Below are 26607 nucleotides of genomic sequence, written 5' to 3' on the forward strand. Positions count from 1 at the left end.
GGTTCCCAAGCCTTGCTAAGATTATAGCCACAGTCACGGTTTATGAGGACGTTGTTGGTGCGAATTTCGATGGCCTCTCTAACAGCGCTGTCCCAGTATCTCAACGTCTGTACCAGAATCCTCGTGCGGTCATACTCCATGGCGTGATTTTCCGACAAACAATGTTCAGCGACCGCCGACTTGCTCGGATACATCAGTCGAGTGTGCCTCTGGTGTTCACGGCATCGATCCTCGACGGTACGCATCGTCTGACCAATATACGACTTGCCACATTGACACGGAATGTGGCAAGTCGTATATTGGTCAGACGATGCGTACCGTCGAGGATCGATGCCGTGAACACCAGAGGCACACTCGACTGATGTATCCGAGCAAGTCGGCGGTCGCTGAACATTGTTTGTCGGAAAATCACGCCATGGAGTATGACCGCACGAGGATTCTGGTACAGACGTCGAGATACTGGGACAGCGTTGTTAGAGAGGCCATCGAAATTCGCACCAATGACGACCTCATAAACCGTGACTGTGGCTATAATCTTAGCAAGGCTTGGGAACCAGTGATCGGGTTAATCAAGAGTAAATCGAGCAGACGTATAGTTGTGACGACCACGGCGGACAGAGCCATCACACCGACGTCATCTCAGACGCCGTCGCAATCTGTTCCACCGCGCGACCGTGGCGCTGGGCGCGGACGGCGGAGGGAGCGCGCCGCGGGCGGAGGGTATTTAAATCGGCCGCCGCCGCGACCGAACCCAGTTCCCTCTGAGCAGCCATAGCGTACGGATCTCCGTGCCGGCACGTTCACAGGAGCTCAGTCCGTCAGTTCACCTGATGATGGCGACATGTTTGATCGCCGAAATATTGAGCCCGTTGGACACTATAGACCGGCAGCATACCCATGGATATTTTGATTATCAAATACGCCGGGAGAAACTCAAGAATCGATTTCTTTCTGATTTGATGGGGATGCATTTAAAAAGAAAATTGGGTTATAGGTGGGACACACTTTGACAAACACAGTCCAATTCCCTAAGCTCACTGACGTTAAAGAAAATGCGACGTTTGAAGAATTCATTGTGGCCTTGAAAGAATTACAAAGATAGTTTCCTAAGTGTTTTGAGAACACTGTCAATCTTACATCTGTTTTTGAGCTGTTTTCGAGACCATTTATCGTTTCCACTGAAAGTGCTCCTGTGTATATGCAGACGTAAGTGACCTGCTAGGGAATTCCTATTTTAACGACAAATCCTTTTATGTTAAAATTGTTCAGGATGTCTATGTTGCTTTCCTCAGAATTTTCACATCTCCGTAATGAGGTTGCAAAATAGCTCCAATATTTTTATCGATACATTTATGTGAAAGATGAAACTTCCTGGCAGATTAAAACTGTGTGCCCGACCGAGACTCGAACGTGGGACCTCTACCATCTGAGCTACCAAAGCACGACTCACGCCCGGTCCTCACAGCTTTACTTCTGCCAGTACCTCGTCTCCTACTTTCCAAACTTTACAGAAGCTCTCCTGCGAACCTTGCAGAACTAGCACTCCTGAAAGAAAGGATACTGCGGAGACATGGCTTAGCCACAGCCTGGGGGATGTTTCCAGAATGAGATTTTTTTTTTCACTCTGCAGCGGAGTGTGCACTGATATGAAACTTCCTGGCAGATTAAAACTATGTGCCCGACCGAGACTTGAACTCGGGACCTTTGCCTTTCGCGGGCAAGTGCTCTACCATCTGAGCTACCGAAGCACGACTCACGCCCGGTCCTCACAACTTTACTTCTGCCAGTACCTCATCTCCTACCAACCAAACTTTACAGAAGCTCTCCTGCGAACCTTGCAGAACTAGCACTCCTATGTGAAAGATCTTTTTTCAACTATGAAATTAAATAAGTCATGATAATGTGGCAACTTGAGTTCAAACATCTGTGAAATTATCTGTGTCTATCCATATGCCGACAGCCTGTACCAGACAAAAATTGTGCCTTCAGTGTGCCAAAAATAATTAAATAATACTGAAAATTTGTTTTGTCTGTGATTTATGCTGTTGAGAAATGTGAAATATAAAAACAAGTTTTATGCAGTGGGATTGCACTGCCATTTAAACATTTAAGCGAGGTGTGTCTGCCATTTAAACATTTAAGCGAGGTGTGTTCAAAGTTCCCCCCTCCCCCCCAAGTACATAAGCTGTAAAACACAGACTGGCTGTAGCAAGGAAAGCTTTTCTGAAAAAGAGGATCTGCTGACACTGAATATAAATTTAAGCATTTGGAAGTCTTTTTTGAAGGTATTCATCTGGAGTGTAACCTTGTACAGAAGTGTATGTGAACATAAGCAGTTCACAGAAGAGATGAATATAAACCTATGAAATTTGATGCTATGGAAGAATGCTGAAGATTAGACAAGTAGATCACATAATTAATGAGGAGGTACTGAATCGAATTCGGAAGAAAAGAAATTTATGGACAGTTTGACTAAAAGAAGAGATCGCTTATAGAACACACACAGTGTGTTAGGTGAAAGCTGTAGAGGGAAATGATTGTATGAAGACAGTATGAAGGTTCAAATGGATGTAGGATGCATAAATTATTTGGTGATGTAGAAGATTGCACAGGATAGACTAGCATGGAGAACGGCATCAAACCATTCTTCACACTGAAGATCACAACAATGTTTCACACCATGTTTCACCTTCTGTGATCAGCGTATAAGCAGAAAAGAAATTTTCATTAAAAAGGAAAGCACAGATCTTCAAAAAAGACATTAAAATTCATCAGTTTTATAATGTAACAAAAAAATATCATCATACTCAAAAATCATAATTGAAGAGTACATAATACAGTAACCACAAAAATTAGTTGCAATGGATTTAGAATGATATAAGCAATGTTTATCCTACACAGAAAATTCAGAAGATACAAAAAAATTTAAGTTCATTAATATTAAAAAAGAGCTGCATGTTCAGAGGCTCAACAGACAGTGTGTTGGCCTACAAGAAAGGATGTAAGCCACATTTTGGATGTGGGCCGTGTTTTAACTGAGTTAAAAAGCAAAATTAAGGAAATTAAGGACTAGATACATTGCTACTGTAAAGATCACACATTGAGCTGTAGACAGGTACAATGAAATGAAAGTTGTGTCACGTAGAATGAAAGCAGCAATCTGATTGGGGTGGGGTGGGGGGGTGGGGGTGGGGGGGGGGGGGGAGGAGGAGGGCAGGAAAGGAGAAGGGGTAGCAGGGTAAGGGTGGGGTCGGGGTGGGGGGGGGGGGAGGGGGGACAGTGCCACATTTGGAGGCTGTAGGACAGAGAGGGGTAGGTGGGCAAATGGGGAGCAAAAAAGCAGCAGGCAAGGGGAAAAGCGAGAGTGCATTCCAGAATGAGATTTTCACTCTGCAGGGGAGTGTGTGCTGACATGAAACTTCCTGGCAGAATAAAACTGTGTGCCGGACCGAGACTCAAACTCGGGACCTCTGCCTTTCGCGGGCAAGTGCTCTACCAACTGAGCTACCCAAGCACGACTCATGCCCTGTCCTCTCAGCTTTACTTCTGCCAGTACCTTGTCTCCTACCTTCCAAACTTTACAGAAGCTCTCCTGTGAACCTTGCAGAACTAGCACTCCTGAAAGAAAGGATATTGTGGAGACATGGCTTAGACACAGCCTAGGAAACATTTCCAAAATGAGATTTTCACTCTGCAGCGGAGTGTGCACTGATATGAAGAGGGTGCATTGGCAGAAGGTAGCACCCTAGAGGGTGTGGGATGAGAATAGGGAGGAAGTGATAGGAAAGAGCGGCTGGAAACTGTTGGATGGATGATGGGGGGACAGTAGGTTACCATGAGTTGAGGCAGCGATAATTTTGGGGGTGGAGAATGTGTTGTAAGGATAACTCCATTCTGCGAACTTCAGGAAAGCTGGTGATGGAGGGGAGGATCCAGATGGCCCAGGTTGTCAAGCAGCCAGTGAAATCAAGCATGTTACGTTCAGCTGCACGTCTGCCACATGGTGGTCTACTTTGCTGTTGGCTAATTTGGTGGTGGCCATTCATCCTGATGGACAGCTGGCTTGTAGTCAAACCAACATAAAAAGCTGTGGAATGATTGCAGCGGAGCTGGTAATGACATGGCTGCTTTCACAGAATGAGTACAACAAGCCTGTGATAGGACTGGAATAAGTAGTGCTCAATGGATGAATTGGGCAGGCTTCGCACAGGGTTGTGATCCCTGTGACAAGAAGTGGGATTGGGAGTGCCATAGGGATGGACTGGGATGTCTTTGGTAATCCATCAAGGAAAGTGGGACTGCAGACAGACACATAGTACTTGAATAATGATAACAAAACCTGCAAGTGTTTTTGACTCAAACAAAATTAATGCTTTGAATATAATAGAGGGAAACATTCCACGTGGGAAAAATATATCTAAAAACAAAGATGATGTAACTTACCAAACGAAAGCGTTGGTATGTTGATAGAGACACTAACAAACACAAACACACACACAAAATTCAAGCTTTCGCAACCCACAGTTGCTTCGTCAGGAAAGAGGGAAGGAGAGGGAAGACGAAAGTATGTGGGTTTTAAGGGAGAGGTTAAGGAGTCATTCCAATCCCGGGAGCGGAAAGACTTACCTTAGGAAAAAGGGACAGGTACACACACACACACACACACACACACACACACACACACACACACACACACACACGTATCCATCCGCACATATACAGACACAAGCAGGATGTGGTTCAGTTGTTCCAGTCTGAGCTGGTACTGGGTGATGTAGGGGGCACACCTTTGTAGCTGGTTCTTGGGGGTGGTGGGAGAATTAAGCGTGTGTGGTGAAATGACATAGGGGATGTGTTTGTGGACTCATCTGGATGATAGTGCCTGCCTGTGAAGGTTTTGGTGAGATCTCTGAGCATACTGGGCAAGGGAGATCTTGTCACTGCAGATATGCTGTCCCTAGCATGCCAGGTTGTATGGGAAGGTTTTTTTTGTGTTGAAGGGATGACAGCTGTCAAAATGCACATAATTTTGGTGTGGTTGAAGAGGATGAGGTGAAGCAGATAGGAGAGAAGGTGTTGAGGTTGTGAAAGAATGAGGACAGGGTGTCTTGGCCCTGAGTTCATGCCATGATGATATCATCAATGAACCTAACCATACTAGGAGTTTGGTCTCTTCGAAAACTAGGAAGGTCTCCTCTAGATGGCCCATAAACAGATTGGCATCGAGGGTGCCACACAGTTGCCCATGGCCATGTTTGTATACCTTTCCTTCAAAGAAGAAGTAGTTGTGATGATAAAGTTAGTAAGATGCATGAAGAATGATGCAGTGGTTTTGGAGTGAAGGATATTGGGAAAGGTAATGTTCAATAGCAGTAAGACCACTATCATGAGGGTTGTTGGTGTATAGGGAAGTGGTATCAACAGAGATGAGTAGGGATTGCAGAGGTAAGGAGGTGGGGATGGTGGAGAGTCTTTGAAGGAACTGGTTGGTATCTTTGACGTAGGAGGCTAAATTGTGGTTGGTTGGTTGAGGGTGTTGGTCAGTGAAGGCCGAAATTATTTCAGTGGGGGAACAATAACCAGCTAGAGTGGGACATCCAGAATTGTTGGGGTTGTGGATTTTGGGGAGCATGTAGAAGGTGGGTAAGTGCGGTGTTCGAGGAGTGAGGAGGGAAATAGATTTAGGGGAGAGGTCCTGGGAAGGGCCTAAGGCGTTAAGCAGGGATTGCAAGTTATGTTGGATTTCTGGGATGGGATCACTCTGACAAAGTTTATAGGTGGAGTAGTCATATAATTGGAAGAGGTGTTCCACCACGAGAATTAACTGTGACTCATAATGGCATTGGTGGAACCTTTTTCTGCAGGCAGGATGGTTATGTCAGGATTTGACCTGAGGTTGTTTATGGCTGTCCTTTTTTCTTCTGAAAGGTTGGTGTTCTGAGGAAGGGACCTGGACAAGAATGGTGAGGCGAAGTCAGAGGTAAGGAATTCCTGGAAGGTGACCAGGGACTGTTAGGTGGGACACAGGGAGGATCAAGGTTGGATGATGGTATTAACTGGGAGATGCAGGGTTCAATGTCAGCATTGGGTTGGCTTTGGTTGGAGGGACTGGTGGCATAGAAGTGTTTCCGCTGTAGGGATCAGGGGAAAGGGAGTAAATTTTTGACAAGTCCACTTGGTTAAATTTGGATGCATTGCTGAAGGTGAGGCCCTTGGATAGGACTGAAACTTCTGTGGGGCTTAGGATTTTGGTGGAAATGTTAACAACAGTGTTCAAGGACTGTTTTGTCTCTAGATTTAGTGGAGTGTTGGTAGGGAGTTTTGGAAGATATGACAAGTTGAAAAGATCAGCTAGGCAGGGTCTGGGTGCTATGAGGAGTTGACGAGGAGGAAAACTGTGGGTAGGACAGGTACTGGACAGTGGTGCTCTGAGTGGACAGTAGGTTTTTAGCAGGTTGGATAACTTGTGGAGGTGGAGTCTGGAATGCTCCTGCATGTGCTGGAGAGCAAGGAATTCAATTTCAGAGAGGTGATGTAGGTAGCAGAGATTGTGGGGCATCAGTATCTTGCAGAGGGAGCAAGCCTGTGGCAAGATGTGTTTTTGCAGTACTAGGTTTGTGAGGGTTAGGGACTGGCAGAATCTGTAAAGGTTAAGACCATTGTGAAAGGAAGGGGTGGAAAGGAATTTTTATGGTTGGGCCATAGGGGGTGATTTCATGGTTTATGCAGAATTTAAGAAACAGGATGTGGGACTGGGTTTTTGCCAGGGAAAGGGGTACCTGTTCTGAACTGGTGCAGAATGATGGTGCAAGGGTCTATTGGGACAGGGATGGCATGAGGGAAACAGGAATGACGTGTAAATTGACAAATGAAGTTGTTAGGGGGTTGTGGGGGGAACTGGATAACAGAAAACACACACAAAAATTACATAAAGACAAGCAAAAGCAAGAACAGATACATAAAAATATCCACAAATATGTTAAAAAGTACACAAATGTGGGACAAAAGGAATGGATGAGATATGGGAGTAAGTGTGTGTTGGGATAAAAGAAGAGAGGGAAAGGGGATTGGTTAGGTCTAGGATCATAATTTTGTGTGGCACGGGTGGAAAATAAAATGTGAAAATACACGAGGATGAGGGAGGAAGTGGGATCAAGAGCTATTATTATTATTATTATTATTATTATTACTATTACTACTACTACTGGTGGGAAGAATTTGGGTCGTCAGAAGCTGCATCAACACTCCGCATAGTCACTTAGCCGTGTGTCGTGCGCAGATGAAATCATTCATACAGTGTGGCTTGGAAGTTATGTGCTGCTTGGAAAGTAATGAATAAACATGGAAAATAAGAAAAGAATGAACACAAAGAAGAGTACTGCAATCGAGAATAGTTACAAAGGAAAACATCAGAATTGTGGGAGGCAAGAAAAGTCACTAGGCAATTTCAAACAATGAAAATTTCAGTTTGGAATATCAATAATTTAAGGAAAAGATAATTGCTACTCACTGTAAAGATGACACATTGAGATCCAGGCACACATAATTGCCATGTCCTGCCACCTGTGAAACCAGCCATGTCACATATCACCTCTAATGCAATCTGTGCACACTTTTTTTATTAGTATGAATACCAACTGGTTATCCACCAAGATGCATGGTCACCACCAAACTGGTGCCAAGAGCAAAGTAGACCACCCTTTGGCACAACATGCTGCTGAACGTAACATGCTAGATTTCAATGTCTCCCTTACAACATGGGGCATCTAAATTCTCCCCTCCACCACCAGCTTTTCTGAACTACGCAGTTGGGAGTATCCTTACAACACATTCTCCACTCCTGAAATTATCCTGGTCTCAACCTATGGTAACCTACTGTCCCCACACCTTCGATCCAGCAGTTTCCACCTCTTCTGTCCTATCACCTCCTCCCTATTCTCGTCCCCTCATCCTCTTTGTGTGCCACTCTCTGCTAATTCCCCTGCCTATATTTTCCCTTCCCTGCATCTCTCCTTTTCCACTCCCCTCTCCCCTAAAGCCTCCTGACAGTGCACATGTTGGCAGTCTAGTCCCTGCATGCTCCGCCAGACAGTGGTCTTCTCTCTCCTGAGCCGTACCTTGCTATCTCTTCCCCTTCCCCACACCATCCAGATTTCCGCTCCCGTCCTATGTGCCAGTTGCATTCCAGTCCAAGCTGCAGGTGATGGTGGTCATGTGTGCATGTGATATGCTTGCTTGTGTAAATGAGTGTATATTTGTTTCTTTTTCTGGAGAAGGCTTTGGCTGAAAGCTAATTGCATAATGGTTTTTTAGTTACACCTGTTTGCAATTCAATGTGTCATCTTTTCGGCGAGTAGCAATCTGTCTTCCCCTCATATTGTTGATATTTCAACCTGGAGTTTCCATTGTTTGGAAATTGAGGATTGCTTGCCTCATACTCCGGCCAACAAGTATGTAGTGTTTAGGCAGTTACGTACATGTGCTCAGATTACTCTTGGGCTAGGCTCCAGTTTGCCTCACATGCATCACAAAAATATACTTAAAATTTGAAAACATTCAGAACAGAAGTCACACAATTCACTGGCACACACATATATTGCATATTATTATGAGAAACTGTGTGTTAATATCTATAAGATCTGTAACATGATTACTGACCTCATTTTTGGATAAATCGACATATATCATGCTGCTGTTAGCCAGTGGACAGGCCCCTCCGAGACCTAAGCCAAAGAGTTTCCTTATTGACCAATTTGATGAACCAAATGAAAGGATTGCAATGTCGTACACAAGGGAAACAGTTTGCTGAAGTTCCAGGGAAATCTTGTTACAAGTTTCATCCTGCAGCATATAATTGTGAAACATGTCATAGTTTTATCTTTTTTAAGTAAACACAATTACAGTTGGTAATATGAAAGTAAGAAATCTAAATGTATGGAAATGGTCACATCTTGAAATACTTACAAAGAATAGAACACAAGTGAAAGATGAAGCATAAGAGATGCATGCAATGAAATTAGAAACTTAATACAAAATACACTTAAAAATATGATTACTGGGCAATAATAATACTAAGTATCTTACATACTACAGAAAATGAGTTAATAGTTTGCTGTAACATTAACAAATTAAAACATTTCATAGCATTACAGGCTCTGTATTCACAGTTAAGTACTACGGACAGTCTAATGTTTTAGAAATTCTTTACTATTGACTGTTTACATACACTGCCATACAGAATTATGTCTCTGTATATTGCCAAAACTTTTTTTTTTTTTTTAAAAAAGAAAAACAGGTGGAAGCCGTGTGTAAACTGTATCTTTGTAGCAGAAAATGATGCAAATTAGCTTGTCATTATGAAATTGGCTCACTTATTTTGCAGAGCTAACTTCACAATAAAAAGGGAGGAAAAATACATATAGGACAATATGGGAAACTTGCAATGCTTGATACTAGTAGGTATGAAAATCCACACCGGATTCTACTTCTGTTCCCCAGTCTACATCCAACCAAAAACCAGAATTACAGAAGAAAATAATTCTCCTCGGTGACAATTTTCACATAACTGAAACATCCACTGTACATGCAGCAGCACTCATTGAGCTCAGTTTGTCATTTGTAGAAATTATTAAAGTCACAAAACTGTCAAATAGGTGAGCCAGCAATTTCACTGTGCTGTTTGGAGGTTCGAATAATGTTTATAAGGATAAAACACCCATAGCTTGTTTGGAATTGGATATGTGTTTGGGTCTACTGCCACAAACTAAAGTTTTGTTCAACACTCCACACCACTACGATCTGCCATGGTGGTCCTGTGTTGATCAAGAAATAAGTGCAGGAAATCAACAGCTTGAAATAATATATAAACATTTAAAAAAATTAGTACGATACACGTAAATAGCATTGGATGTAGATTTCATACTACCAAGGTTTACATTTAAATAGAGTGGGAAATGACTAATAACTGAGAAAGTGCTAGGTGTAATAGCAAACAAGCCTCACATACTGTAAGTACACATAAAATAATGTTAGGTTAGGATCAACTATTATATCACAAATCTTTTCTCGCGCACGTGTTAAGAACGGAAGTGAAGTGCATAAAACAGAACAGATCTCGCACTATCTTGTAATTATTCTATTTTATTCTTGCATGTCAGTATCAAATCTTTAAAAAATAAGATATATGATTTTAGCATTCTTGTATTAATGAACAATGGTTAAATAAGAAACAACTACATTTGTATGTTCCATCAGACTAATGTAGAAGTTTGAACAGTTATGGAGACATCTCAATCTGCATAAAATAAATAAATAAAACTAAAATAAAAAAAAGAATTAATCATGACATCAATAATTACTGCATTGAAAGTGTATTTGATGGAGCTCCTATATTATTGCCAGGCTCCAAATTAATTTTAGTGTCTGTATACTTTACCCCTGATCACAATACTGATGCCTTTACAGAGCTACTAGATAGAATAATCTTCCACATCCAAAAATACACAAAAAAGGAAATTATAATTTTTGCGGATATTAATATTGACATTTGGATTACAATAATAAAGCCCTTAGCACATGCTAAATCTCCTCAGATCACACAAAATGTTTCGTACAAATAACAGTTTAACAAGATCGTTATCATATCTGGAGTATACAAAGAAATGTATCAACGAAAATAACCAATTTTTGAAAATATAATGTAACTGGATGGATAAAAAAAATCTACTCACCAAAGTGGCAGCAGAAGGATACACAAACAGGTATTTAAATTTGCAAGCTTTCGTAGCCAGTGGTTCCTTTTTCTGGCAGAAGGGTTGACGAAGAAGGAAGAGTGGTGAAGGAGGAGGACTGGTGAGTTTTAAGAAATCTACATCTACGTCTATACTCTACAAGCTACAGTGAAGTGCACAGCAGAGGATACGTTCCATTGTACCAGTTATTAGGTTTTCCTCCTGTTCCCTTCATGGATGGAGAACAGGAAGAATGATTGATTGAATGCCTCTGTGCATGCTGTAATTATTCGTCTTTAAGAGGCTGCCAAAGCAGTTTCTTCAGCAGCATCACTGTGACACCCTCCCATGGGTCAGACAAACCTGTGACCATTCATGCTGCACTTCTCTGTATACGTTCAACATCTCCTGTTAGTCCTATCCAGTACAGGTCCCACACGCTTGAGCAGTATTCTAGAATTGATCACATGAGTAATTTGTAAGCAATCTCCTTTGTAGACTGAATGGGGATAGTTCAGAAGAAAAGTTGCCCAAAACCCCTGGTCAGGAGAGACTTACAAGACATGATGAGTTTTTCCTTCCCATCCTGTCTGGCAAGTCTCTACTGATCCAGAGTTATAGGAACTTTTCCAAACTCTTCTAATTTCCTAAACCTCAACAGCCCATATCCTTCACCACTCTTCCTTCTCCTTTAATCTTTCTGCCAGAAGAAGGAGCCACTGACTCCAAAAGTTTTCAAATTTAAATACCTTTATATGTGTGTTCTGCCATTGCTTGGTGGGTAGGTTTTTTATCTTATCCAATTACACTGTAGAAAGAAATATGTATGAAAAAGGCTTTTTAATACTATATATCTGTCAGATCACAAATGGAGATGGTTAAAATTGCTGACAAATAATCCAACAGTGCAATGTGAACAACCCAAATGCAACACCTGACCAAAAATAAATAAGTAAATAAATAAGAAGAAATAATTAAGCACCCAGAAAGGGAAGAGGAAACGAAATGAAGCTTCATAGGTTGACATTATTTCAGTGATTACAATATCATCGTAGCTTCCCCCCTACACTGTCTGTAGTGGTAGATGAACAGAATTTCATCAATGAGGCTAAACTGCCTTTCCTGGACTCACTCAGATGTCCCAGGGCACATACTTTTAAGGATGAGTTTTGGCTACGCAAGACAATCAGCAAACTGAAGTTTTCCTTTTGTGGCTGCTTGTGACAAATAATGACTACCTATAAAGCTTATGATCATTGTTGGCATGTAGATTTATTTTGTGAGCCTCAGTAGCTTTTTACAATCTGGGCATCTCAACTGACATCTGGAATTTATCTCATTGATGACAGCAGGATACCAATATCTTCAATGTCAAACAATTGCCCAGAGCACTCTCTGCTATGCATGCTTATTGGAATAGCCATTTCAATCTGGAGCTTTGATCTACCACAGTCGATGACTTCTTGTGCTGCCTGCAAGAAGCCCCATTCAAGAATAACATAATGACCACATTCTGTTAAAAGACACATTTGAAGGGCAGTATTCTGCCATTGATAATTATTTTTGCAATACAAGTTCCCGTTGGTTGGATGTATTTCCCATTCGTGATTTTCAGCACTATCACTTTTGTATCATGGAACACTTTCCTATTTAGTTGATGGTGATAAGCATTTGACATTACAGAAAAGGAAGCACCCAATTTGACTAGTGCCTGGATAGGGTGGTCGCTGCTGATGACATCCATAAGATTTCCTAACATGATAGTGATGGTTGTCCACAGAGGATTTGCACTGTTGGTAGCCTGACATCCATTGATGTTTGCCTCACTTAGTTCTCCTGAATTCCACACCTAGGCGATCAACTGGCACCTTTATGACAACAGGGAATGGCTATGGCATGTTGGGGAGTGTCCTCGTCCAGTGTACAGTGATGGGTTTCATCCCACAGGGCACCTAAAATCATCTGCAAGTGACTACTGCGAATAGAACAGTTGTGACGGTTGATGTCTGGCAGTGTAGTAGGCATTGAAAACTTGCCTTCTTTCTCTGCAGTAACATACTACATGTCTAGGGTGTCCACAGTGGAAGCACATTGGTGTGTGATGCTTGGTACAGGAGTCGGCTGCATCTGCCAGGTTGTCATTGGATGGCTGTGACATAAGTCAAAGTTGGCTGAGTCCATTCCTCTTGGCCCATTGGGTTGGTGGCGGACAGTGGTGCTAAAGATTGATATATCTCTTCTTCAGGATTCTCTATTACCTTCTGATGTATTGGGTTGACATTCAGGCTGATATCTCTTGCTTACCAGTCCGACAGTTCTGATTGTTATAAAATGCTGTATCTGTTCTCTCACTACCTGGTCTTTGACAGAAGCGAGGTCGTGGTGGTCTTCCAAAACTGTCATAGAGACCATATGTGGAAGCTGGTCATACATCTTTCATCCAATTCGTTTCTGTTGCATTTCCTCAATGTGCTGGTACCACTTCATGAATTCCTCAGTAGTTGTGACATCCTTTACCATACGTGTCTTCTGCAGCTCCTTTCATCAGTTGTGAGGTTTTGTTAGTTTCAATCATATTTTCATTTACAACGTAGCATAGGACCAAAACATTCTGTAGGCATGGCTGTGTCATTTCACCATGAGACTGGGTGCTGTTTTTCAATTTTTCTTCTGCTGATTGTCAGCAAATGTTTTCTTCAGTTCAGCTTAAAATTTATCTCCACTATTGAGCTTCTCTTCGTTGTTATCTAAATACTGCTGTGCTGTGCCATGCAAGTAAAAACTAGCCATTTGTCAAACACATCATGTCCACCACTTACTGCAGGCTTGGAATCCATTGGTCTCCTGAATAGACAGACAGTGGGAATGATGTGCAGCTTGTACTCCATTTCCCGTATGTGTAAGCCACGGCTTTTTTGTTGCCTAACTGGAGCAACAGTGTTTTAGATATTTTGAAATATCTGTCATCTCCACCAAACAGTGCTACGTTGTAACCACACTTAAGTCCAAATCTGAGAGCAGGGTAACACAAAAAACACATTTATTATAAATATCGAGGTACAGCTGGAACAGAATTAACCCCTTGGAAGAAGAGTGCAGCTATTTAAACAAATATTGAATATCCCTGAATGCTGATATTTATTTATGAAGACACTGAATATTCCAGAATATAAAAAAGTAATATATTTCAAAAACTTTCCACAAATGATAAATACCAAGCAACAAATAACTGCTGGTGGTCAGGTATGAATTGGAGACCCCCAGCACACCAACCAGTGATGCTTGCTAAATGCAACTTAATAATCACTGAGATGACAAAATACATCGTACAATGATATGCACATATACAGATGGCGGTAGTAGTCATGTACACAAGGTATAAAAGGGCAGTGCGTTAGTAGAGCTGTCATGTAAACTAAGGCAATTCATGTGGCAGGGCTTCTGATATGATTAAGCATGCACAACAGGAATTAACAGACTTTGAATGTGGGATAGCAATTGGAGCTATACGCATTGGACATTCCATTTCGGAAATCATTAGGAAATTCAATATTCTGTGATCCACAGCATCAGGGGTAAGCCGAAAATATGCAATTTCAGGCATTATCTCTCACCATGGACAGTACAGTGGCCGAGAGGCTGCACTTAACGAGCGAGAGCAGCGAGATTTGCAAAGAGTTGTCAGTGCTAACAGACAAGCAACACAGTGTGAAATAATCACAGAAATCAATGTGGGACACACGATGATTGTATCTGTTATGAAAGTGTGGTGAAATCTGGCATTAATGAGCTATGGCAGCAGACAACCGATGCGAGTGCCTTTGCTAATAGCACGATAGTGCCAGCAGCACCTCTCCTGGAATTGTCACCATATCGGTTGGACCTTAGGTGACTGAAAATCCGTGGTCTGGTCAGCCAAGTTCCGATTTCAGTTGGTAAGAGCTGATGGTAGGATTCAAGTGTGGTGGAGACCCCACAAAGCCATGGAACCAAGTTGCCAACAAAGCATTGTGCAAGCTAGTGGTGGCTTCATAATGGTGTGGGCTGTGTTTATATGGAATGGACTGGGTCCTCCGGATTTTTGGCTAGTTGAAGACTATGTTTCCAAACAATGAAGGAATTTTTAAGGATGACAATGCACCATGTCATCAGGCCACAATTGTTTGCTACTGGTTTGATGAAGATTCTGGAAAATTCGAGCATATGGTTTGGCCACCCGTGTCGTCCAACATGAAGCCCAGTGAACATTTATGAGACATAATCGAGAGGTCAGTTCGTGCACAAAATCCTGCACTGTCAACACTTTCAGAATTATGGATGGCTACAGAGACAGCATGGCTCAATATGTCTGCAGGGGACTTTCAATGACTTTTTGAGTCCATGCCATGTCGAGTTGCTGCACTACGCTGGGCAAAAGGAGGTCCGACGCAATATTAGGAGGTATCTCACGACTTTTGTCACCTCAGTGTACAATTGTTATAATTTATTATTCTATAAAGTGTTTTTTGCTCCTCTGTCTACCCAGTATTTCTTCATTCTTCTACTTTTTTTCTTAATTTAAGATTACCCTTTAAGTAGATATTTTACTTATCTTCATTTACAGCCTGGTTTGTGTGTCAGCAGTATTTAGGTTTTGTCTTTTGTTTTTAAGTCATCTACTGTAATTTTGATTTCTCTTACATCTTCCTTAATTTTTTTACTCTTAACTAATCCTCAAGTTTCCTAATAGCCTCTTACTAATTCCATTTACTGGCGTTCTGATCAGATGTCCAAAGAAGTGTGCAACAGTTCTTCACACTGAAAATTATCATCAGAAACTATCATTTTTACTGGATGAAGGCACGTACCAGAAGTTCAATCATGATTCCACACAGTGCATTAACAAAATGATGGGGAAATTCAAATGATTCTGGTGTGTGAGATGAAGTAATTAATAAATTACTGCCATCTGCTATCCAGCCTCCAAGGATTTATGGATTGCTAAAGATACATAAAAAAGAACTTCCACTGTTATTGGTTGCTTACAGACGTCTGAAACATCTGCACCCAAGGTGGGACAGAGTGCACCACATTATTAATTCAGGAACATTTATGAAAACATGTAAGAAACTTAAGATAAGTCATAGCAACATACTGCTTAACCTGGATATAGTGTTAATTTCTACAAGGATTTCTCTGCAAGACACTCAGACTATGGGTCAAATAGTTTCAACCATGCACTGTCAAACTGTTCTGTCACACTCTAATGACAATGTACTTTCTATACTGAAATGAAGATTACAAAATGACAGATGGCCCAAAGATGTGACCTCGATTGTCATTGGCTGTTACAAATTTTTGTGTGGAACAGACTTTCTGTGAAATGTGCTCTAAAGTCCACACTAATGCACCTATTTTGTTACGAGGCTGCACTGAAAATTGGATGGGAGCAAGTTGGAACTGTATGGAGGATGATCGATGACAGTTGGCCCAAGGTGTCCGAGTCTTGTAGATGTCGCAGCACTTGTGTGTGCAATGTCATCCTGAAGGAGAGAGTGCTCCATGTGTGGACAATCTCTTCGAATTAAATATTCGATTACGGCACACTGTTTTTCATGCACCAACATAGTTAAGTTACACACCACCATGTTATGCACTTCAATTCAGGGTCCTATAGTGGCAGAGGCCTCTAAATATGTGCACATGAAGAATTAAGAATAAAGGTGTAGAATGTTAATAACATTTGTTTTACTTAAAAAGCTTTAAGAGTTTTCACCCAAAAAATTCAGAGGCATTGTATCTTAGGTGTCTCCACAATACATTCTTTATACGGTCTCACTGTGGAATGACACTTCAGCATGAATACTCAATGAATACTGATAATCCCAAAATTAAAATAATATACTGTGAAGACAGAGACGGCAAACTAAGCAGAATATGGACACCTGGGTTGGTTACTCAGTGTGAAAGCCAATCCATGCTGACAGGTTTCCATCACCCTGTGCACAATAAATCTGTCTTGCACATTAATTCATAGGGCTATCATAATTTTCGACAATGATCGTCTCCTACTTGAAGTCAAGAGTTTAAGATATATTTTAGATAGATCATTGTTCACTTTTAGGTGCAATCAGTAATGGTTGATTCATAATCTGACTAGGATTAGCCAACAGCATTCCTTTCTTACCATGGAGCAATGACCACCACAACAGGATGTCTTCTCAAGGAAGAGTTGAGAATTGTGTTCTCTTCGACTTTGAAGATTCAGGTCATATTATGCAGGAGTAAAGACTAAGCAAGGAGAGGTCCCCAGTGGTGGGACCAACTTTTTGTAACCAAATATATGGCGAGCTAGGTTAAGATCCCAGGTATCACACCTTGCTGCCATTGACACTGGTGGGCTCTCATCTGCAAGTAACTGAGGAAACAAAATTCAGAATATTGTGTGGCACTCAACAGCGTTAAAAAAATTATATTACATAGACCAGTTGTGTGGTGTAATAGATAGGACAAGACCTTCATTCACATGAGGTTGTGGGTTCGGACTTCGTTGGGCACATTAAATTTTTTCATTTTTAAATCTTTATCAAAATGAGTGTGATCATTATTTTTATTCAGTTAATCAGTTTAAAAATACTTTTTTATTTCTGTTTCTTTGTCACATCATTTTAATCACTGTATGAACTCTTTCTTTTGTTTAATTTTTTCTTTATATCATTCATTTTCCACTCCGAATTTCTATGAATGTTAATTTAATTACATGTATCTATTATAATATTCAATTATCTGAAAATGATGATCTATTGGTTGAAAAAACAAAAGATGAAATAACCTTTTTGTACTGACTGTACAATGGTCTGAAAAATGTATTTTTCATTACAAGAGGTGCAATTTTCTTTGCATGGTAATACATTTAAAACACAGCAAACATTCCTATTGTGCTATGGAGAAAATAATGCTGATGAAGATTTAAACAAAAGAAGGCTTTATAAGCAAAATGAAATTCAAGCAAAATGAGGAAGAGACATAATGAATCCAATATCCTAGATGAAAAAAATAGGATAATAAAACAAATGAAATTAAATCAAAATTAATACATAAAATTAATTAAAATCACGAGAACAAAAATTTCAAGTGAAAAAAGAATTATTTGAAGAAAAATGAGAGCAAATAATGAAGTTGATATTATCATTAAAATGATGCAACAAAGTAAAGCAAATAAAAAATTACATCTAAATCAGTTAATTAATAAAAGTGATGGTCAAAGTCATTTCGATAAATATTTAAAGATAAAAAAATTTAAAGCACATGAGAAGATTCAAACCTACAACCTCTTGCATGTGAAGCCCTTATCCTATCCATTACACCGCACAACCAGTCTATATAAAATGTTATTCATGGCTGTCAATAAGCAGCTGTGAAGTACACGTTTTAAGAACAGTAATAATCAGTCATCAGCTGCACAAATTTTTGATAAATTAATTTCTTGTCCATTTTTTTCAAATTAATTTGATATCCTCAGAAGATCATACAATTAAGCTTACATCACAAAGCAATTGTCAAGCAAACTCTTGACAATAGATTCCTTCATTAAAATTTTCACATAGTACTGTCAAGCAGTTAAAAAATAACATAAAAATGCAAAGATATGGTGAACAAAAAACTTTGCATCATAAGCAAAACATTAAAAAACCACAGTATATATGATGATTAATATCAACAGACTGATCTGAAGTAATGATGCGAAGTTTTTTTTGGTCACCATATTTTCACATTTTTTTACGTTTCTTTTTAACTGCTTGACAGTACTACGTAAAAATTTTAATGAAGGGCTCCATCATCCACAGTTTACTAGACAATTCCTTTTTGATGTAAGCTTAATTGTATGATATTGTAAGCATGGCAAATTAATTTGCCGAAACTAGTCAAGAAGTTAATTTAATAAAAATGCATGCAGCTGATGACTGACTATTTCTATTCTTAAACAGTCTGTGTAATATAACTTTTAAATGGTATTGAGAGAAACAAAAAACTCCACATTTTTTTTTTCATCAATTACTCCAAAAAGACAGCCCAACTGGGGACCTCTCCTTTTAAGTGTTAGCATTCTTGACGGAGGCAGTATTGTCTGTGAACATAAAAGTATTTACATGGGACATACTAACTGTACTATTTCTGAATGTTTTGCTGAACACATGTACCATATAAAACAAAGAGAGCTAAACAAGTCATCAGTGGCACTACACTGCATGGAAACTGCAACACCCTACTGGGATTCAATTATTAAAAAAGCCCCATATGTTCAATTAATGCATAACAGTACTATCAATAGGGACCAGGACAAAGCACCTGTACTTCTACACAAATTTCACGTATTGCCTCCCAAAATTGTGTCAAACACAGCATTACTAATGCAAAAAGATAAGGCAATCAGTTTAAAGCATTTTGATTAAATGCCTAATCTTACAACAGTTACAAACAAAAGAAAAGAGATCAAATAATTGATAAAGGCAAAGTCACACAATTCACACATCTTTCATTGCTATACCTACTATTGCCTTTATTTCATTTCTGACAAAGGAACGTCCAGTCACAAACATCATACTTATAATCTGCTTCTCTATTATTTTTCTGCTAATTACAATATTTATTTCTGTTTCTGTTGAAACTGTTGTGTCTGCTGAAACAGCGTTATCTGTCTAATATATAACAATTCTTCTTTTTCCTTCAATTCTGCGTTTTGAGATGGAGAAGTGAGGAGGCAAATGAATATCATTTTGTATGTATAAGAAAGGAAAATCTGGCCCAGATGGCATTAGCAGGTTGGTAAAACTTTAAGGGCAAATGATGGACTTCAAATGCTGCTTATAAAGTGACAAACATAATGGAGAGATGAAATAAACGCTCAGGCCGCTCAGAGATAGTTTCTAAGACAACCAGTATTCGTGGTGGAAAATTATACTTCCTTTGCAATTTCATTACAGCACGTAAATAGTAGAACACATTATACAGGCTTTGCTGTATGTGCTTAGAGCCTCTGATAGCTCACATGACACACACACTGAAATGTGAAATTTAAAATTTCTCCAGCAAATTAAATGTTCGAAGAGATTTCGGGATTGCAGCCGGTCATCGTAAACTTCATTCCACGATATTTCACCTGCCAGTCATCTTCAGATGAGCCATCGAAGATTGACGAAAACATTCTCCACTCTGCCTTATATAGTGCGCTGATAGTGTTGCTGTGCATGCATCAGAATCACGGTGACAGAAGGACCACACTGCCCGGTGGCAGTGCCCTCGCCAGTGGAAATGCTAGGCTCAGCTGTCTTTGGCGTTGAGGCTTGCTGCAGTTATTGGAGTGTTCTGGCATCTTCATCTGGAGCGAATCTTGGAAATAATGGGATTCCACACTTTATCCAGCTGGTAGCTGCTGTCGCAGTTCATTAGATTTTCCGCGATGTGTATTTCAATGGATTCTTTTATAACTGAGTCCCAAAAAGACATTGCTGTGGCCAAAATTAATGCTCTGCCATACTCCTTTGAATGTCCATTGGAGATACAATGTTCCACAACTGCACAATTGTTAGGTTGCAGAAGGTGAGTGCAACGTTTATGCTCTGTGCAACATTCTTCCACTGTGCGTGTTGTTTGTCCTATATAGGCTATACCACACCGGCAAGGTACCTTGTAAATTTCTGCCTCCCGCAATAACAAATTATCCTTCACTGATCCCAGCAGGTCTGAAATCTTAGATGGTGGGTGGAAAATCACTTTCACCTGAAAATTATTAAGGATTCTTGCTATTTTGAAGGAAATATCTCCAACGAAGGGAAGAAAACCTGGGGACTTTCCTGGTGTGTTCTCCTCTTCATCCACGTTCCCGGTTCTTAGCCGAGAATGCCCTGTTAATTGGCCGGGTCGAGTATCCATTGTCTCTGAATGCTGTCCTTAATTGCGCAAGCACTTTAGGTAAACTATCTATATCCAACACTGTATGGGCCCTGTGTACAAGGGTTTTAAGCATACTCATGGTTTGGGATGGGTGATGGAAAACTGAAGAGTACAAGTACAAATCATTGTGAGTGGGCTTATGGTAAACAGAATATCCCCACAGAGCTGTCACTCTTCTGTCTAACGAAAACATCCAGGAATGTGGGACAACCACTTTCTCTAATTCCAAACCCGGTCAACAATGCCATACAATCATTTCATTTCTAATTCCAAAGTAAATCAAATGTTCTCATGAATGGAATTAAGATGATGTAAAAACTCCATTAACTTATCTTCTTCGTGGGGTCACAATAAGAAAGTATCATCCACGTATCTACAAAAACAGTTGGTTTAGAAACTGCTCATTCAAGTGCTCTTTCCTCAAAATCCTCCATAAAAAAGTTAGCTACTAGGGGAGACAAGGGGCTGCTCATGGCAACACCATCAGTCTGTTCAAAATATTCATGGTTAAACATAAAATAGGTTGAGGAAAGAGCAAGTTGGAACAAAGCAGTGATGTCCAACAAACTGTTTACCAATTAGCACCAAGGAATCAGCAAGATGTACCTAAGTAAAAAGAGATACTACATCAAAACTCACTAGAAGATCTGAACTACTTAGGTGGAGAACCCCCAGTCTGTTGATAAAATCGCCAGAGTTCCATATAAGATGATTGGTTTGTGGGGTGCTCAACTGTGTGGTCATCAGTGCCCGTACAAAGTCCCAATTGTTTACACAGTCCAATCTAGCCAGTCATGAAATGATGATGATGATGATGATGGCGACAATGACGATGATGAAATGATGAGGACAACACAAACACCCAAGTCCCCGGGCAAAGAAAATCCCCAACCCGGCCGGGAATTGAACCCGGGACTCCGGGATCGAGAGGCATCAATGCTAGCCACTAGACCACGAGCTGCGGACTCTGTATATGAAGTGGACATTTGCCAACCAATAGCCTCAGTAAGAAAGCAAGATGTTTAGCTAAATCATATGTGGGGGTGTCAATATTACACACTATAGGCCGTTAAGGTAGAACTTCTTTGTGCATTTTAGGAAGACCATACAGTCTTGGTGGTATGCTGCCATGTGGTCTTAACCACTTGAAGGCCTGTGGAGATAACGAGGAAGAATTCAGGAGAGTACACATCTTCCGTTGCACATGTGCTGTAGACTGGTTGTTGGTTGGTTGATTTGGAGGGAGGGGATCAAACAGTGAGGTCACTGGTCCCATCGGATTAGGGAAGAATACGGGAGGAATTCAGCTGTGCCCTTTCAAAAGGAACCATCTTGGCATTTGCCTGGAACAATTTAGGAAAATCACTGAAAACCTAGATCAGGATGGCCTGATGCAGGTTTGAAATGTTGTCCTCCTGAATATGAGTCCAGTATGCTAACCACTGTGCCAACTCGCTCAGTCACATGCTGTAGGGTAGTGATCAACAAGGGAACTGAACAGCTGAGTTACCTTTATCAGCCATCTGCACCACTATGTCCGGATCCTCTCTGAGACTGCGTAATGCAGTCCTTTATTCAGAGGTTACATTACTGTGTTGAGGAGGGGTCATACAGCTTCTTCAACACCACAGATACTGCAGTTGGTATAGGTGCAAAATTGAGTCTTTTACCCAAAACAGACAGTGTTTCATCATCCAAATCCTTTTCGGTGCAATTAACAATAGAACGCCGTGCAGTTACTCCCTGTGGCAACAGCTGTTTTGGCACCAAGTGATCAAATTTCGACATCTGCTGATAACTTGCAACCTTATATACACAATCAAACTTGGCCGAAGTCACACCATCAACCCAGTTCCATGATACAGGAGAAAGCAGTGCTACAATCTTCAGATGTAGGTGGAATAGTTCCTCTGAAATGGCATCCAACCTTTGTTTCGTATAACAAATTATCTCCTTCAGAATAGCATGACTCGCCTTCTCTGTTATCTTCCGTGCAGTGGCCATCTTAATAAAATGTGTCCCTCGCAATTTTTGGTATAACACCATGGTCCTGATATCTCCTTAAAAACCTTCAAGAACTTAAAAGTTTTGTTCTATTACCATGTAGCTTGTCAAAACTTCTTACGTGTGAGGCCATCTCCTCCACATAAATGCATATGATGTGAAATTAAAAGTCTTCCAGTAAATTAATTGTTCGAAGAGATTTTGGGATTGCAGCCAGTCGTCGTAAACTTCATTCCACGAGATTTCAACTGGATACCTACCAGTCACCTTCAGGAGAGCCCTCTAAGACTGACGAAGACGTTCTCCACTCCAACTTATATAAAACGCTGATAGTATTGCCGCACACGTGTCAGAATCATGGTGACAGCGCCCCTGCTGTTGTAACTGCAAGGATCAACTGTCTTCAGCGTTGCTGCTCACCGCAGTTACTGGAGTTCCAGATGAAGATGCCAGAGTACTCCAATAATCATGGCGAGTGTCAACACCAAAAAGTCCTTCTGTCACCATGATTCCAATGCACACGTGGCAATACTATCAGTGCACTATATAAGGAGGAGTGGAGATCGTCTTTGTCAGTCTTTGATGGCTCACCTGAAGATGACTGGCAGGTGTCCAAATGAAATATCATGGAATTAAGTTTATGATGACTGGCTGCAACTCCAAAATCTCTACAAACACACAACAGCAGCAGTAGCAGCAACAGCCACTTGAGTAAGCCTGGATCAGTGTTACTAAAAGGTGCTACGTGTACAGTGCTCAGAGGCACTGGACAGCACTGAGGGAATCTGAGCATTCAACGCATTAAAAGACTGTGATGCTAGATGTACAAGGTGGTCTGATAAAGAGCAAAAAGCTCTGCAGTAAAAATTGAGCAGTGTGGTCCAAAAGATAATACCTAAAACACTGTTCACTGACAACTAATGCATGTCTCACACGGCAGTTATCCTTCAAGCCATTGGCATAAATGAAGGTGCTGTCCCAAAGCTGTGTGTGAAACTCCAGAAGGCCACAACACACCTCTAGGAGGTGACAGGGAAGCATAACTTACGTTGTGTAGGTAGTCAAGGGAGTTATCACAAAAAGAAGTGTAATATGGGTGGTTGGAGATACAGTACAATTGGCAAATATAGCTCCAGTGGCAAACATTGCACGGGAATGACAATGGCAGTTTGGCAGCTTCCACATAGAAACTCATTATTGGACTGGTAGGTAACACACAAATGGGCAAATGTATTTTGCAATGATCAGTTGTGTTAACGTGATGTAACATGGATGGCTGTGCAGATGACTACACACCCATAGTCCAGCTTCAATTGCACTAATGATTGATAGAAACAAAGGACTGCCTCATCTGCTCGCCATGAGGTAACACTTAGAATGTGTACAACTTTTCAGAAAACAGACACAATCTGCTGCCAAGTATGATAAATTAGAGATCAACATAGTTTTCTATCAAGTGTTAACCTCAAGAATTTCAAACAGAAGTGCAGCTGGATCAAGTTGCAAGATTAGTGGCAGGAATTCCTTTGGCTCCCCAAAAATTAATACTGATGGTTTATCTGGAGTAGAGACGGTCATGACATGCTGAGGTTATCAATGGAGTGAACAGGTCTGTGACGATGGTTAGCTGCAGTGTGATGTCTACAAAAGCTGCAGCAAATGTTTGTTAACACTGTCTATTGACTACCATATCAACTTCCCATTATCTTGTTGACACTACTGGTAAAGGAAATGGGACAGTAGCTGGAAGGAAGGTGTCTATCCTTGCCAAGTTTGGCTATACAGTGGCTTCACACCACTATGCAGGAGACAGGAAGCCTTTCCAGACACGACTGTATGTATGGAGGAGAAAGCACTTCCCATCAGGAAATAGGTCCTGCAATCTCTAAATGTGAATGTCATCTGGTCTTGGGACAGATGGTCATAATGATGAGCGAGCGAGGTGGTGGAGTGGTTAGCACATTGGACTCGCATTCGGCAGGACGATGCTTCAGTCCCACGTTTGGTCATCCTGATTTAGGTTTTCTGTGATTTCTCTAAATCGCTCCAGGCAAATGCTGGGATGGTTTCTTTGAAAGGGCATGGCCAATTTCCTTCCTTGTCCTTCCCTAATCCGATGAGACCGACGACCTCGCTGTTTGGTCTCCTCCCCCAAACAACCCTACACCCTCATAATGATGAATGGCATAATCAGTCTTCCTCAGAGTAAAAATACTGTTGTATTACTCATTATTATGAGAACTAAAAGAGATTTCCTAAGCCTTTGCTGTTTGTTTCCGACATAGGAAGGCAGGATGGTAATTAATAGAGCCTGAGGTCTTGGCAAAGTGCTGGCCCAAGGTGTTGGGAGACACTGAAAGGATCCACAATGATACTACCCACAATGGTCAGACTAAATGTTGAAAGATGGACCTTTTTGCCAGCAACACAGCAAAGTTTATCCCAAACAAAAGAAGAGGGAGTAAAATGGTTAAGAGAGTTAACAAAAACAGATGCTAGACACTGTTTTGTTATATCTGTTAACTTGACAGTTCTTTGCATGCATTTGTTTATAGCAGTTACAGTTCTCCAGCATTCAAAGACAGGGAGAGCATATCTTTGTGGACAAACTGCATCTTGGCATTCCTGAGTCCACCAGGGAACTGGGGAGACTTACCAGATGGGTCTTTTCTTCTCATCCTGTCCAGTAAGTCTCCCATGACCTGTGGCTCTGGGTCACTTTCCCGAAATCTACCCTTTTTCCTAGACCTCTCCAGTCCTTTTCCTTCACCCCTCTTCCTTCCCCTTCAATCCTTCTGCCTGAAGGAGGAGCCACTGGCTCTGCAAGCTTGCCTAATTATAATCTACTCTTGGTGAGTAGATTATCTATCTAATTACCTTATTCAGTGTCCATAGATGCACACCTGTGCCAGGCCTCTGCTTATAGCTAGCCACAGCTGCCGCAAGTTGTCATCAGTGTACCAGTTCTTCTACAAGAAGCTGAATAAAATATATTTATTTAAAGTGCTCTTGTGCCAACTAATCTTTTGCTTGCCTGTCCAGATTCCTATGGTGGCAGATCTCTTTGGCGACCTTCCATCCTTTATCATTTTTCATTTTATCATTCGTAATGAGGACACAGCATTTGGCTCCTTGAAAAATAAAGGTTGCCAACTTGCATCATTTATTAAGAGAGACTGGTAGAACAAAAGGCACATAGCACAGAAGAAGTAGTAGTACAGCAAGCAATGGGGCACCATGTTTTCGCAGCACATATAAAAGAGTTGTGAGACTGTGGAGAGGGGGGGGGGGGGGGGGGGGGTAAGCAGTAGTGTTTAATAGTTTAAAAACTGAGAAAAGTCTTATTTTCAATTACACAGGAAAATAACAAAATTACTAATAACCTGTAGGAACCACTACCAGAAAGTGAACAACCATAAGAAATGGGCGAGAAAATCAGAATATATGGAGTAAGAAATACTCCAGCTATTCTAATATTTTATTTATTATGCACAGTTCCTTGCAAAGTCTGTGGGCTGATCATTGGATGTATGCCAGTAGAGTTCATACTGTTCCATCCTTTATACTCTGGCTGACTGCCAATATCTTCTTTTCCTCTTGTCTTAAAACAGGATACAGTAAGAATCGTGAAATTCATTTAATTGTCTTTCCGATTGATGATAATCATTTACTGTTAATGTTTTCTACTATACCTACGCTTCACTGAAGAGTATGTGTCACTGCTCTTAAATGAACCATCTGATTAGCAAATTAACTAAACCTTGAACCATTTCGCATGATCAACTTTCTTATCGACACATGAATCATCTCAAGTCAAATTCTCTTGACTGATGTAAATAATCATTCATCATGATCATTTGCCAACAACTCTGCCAAGAGTCCTGGTAAACGTAAATGAAAAGCCATCAATTATTGCGGCCACAGGTGTAGTTTTAATTAT

The 26607-nt window shown here is 40.8% G+C and overlaps 1 protein-coding gene across 1 annotated transcript in view; it reads right to left on the bottom strand.

The window, feature by feature from the left end:
• Positions 1–26607, bottom strand: part of LOC124777144 (GPI transamidase component PIG-T) — a 101967-nt gene that overhangs the window by 34661 nt on the left and 40699 nt on the right. Inside the window, 1 exon segment of the mRNA XM_047252444.1 lies at positions 8659–8841. Within this exon segment, the coding sequence (XP_047108400.1) occupies positions 8659–8841 (183 nt within the window).

Source organism: Schistocerca piceifrons, chromosome 2 (assembly GCF_021461385.2).
Source record: "Schistocerca piceifrons isolate TAMUIC-IGC-003096 chromosome 2, iqSchPice1.1, whole genome shotgun sequence".
NCBI lineage: Eukaryota > Metazoa > Arthropoda > Insecta > Orthoptera > Acrididae > Schistocerca > Schistocerca piceifrons.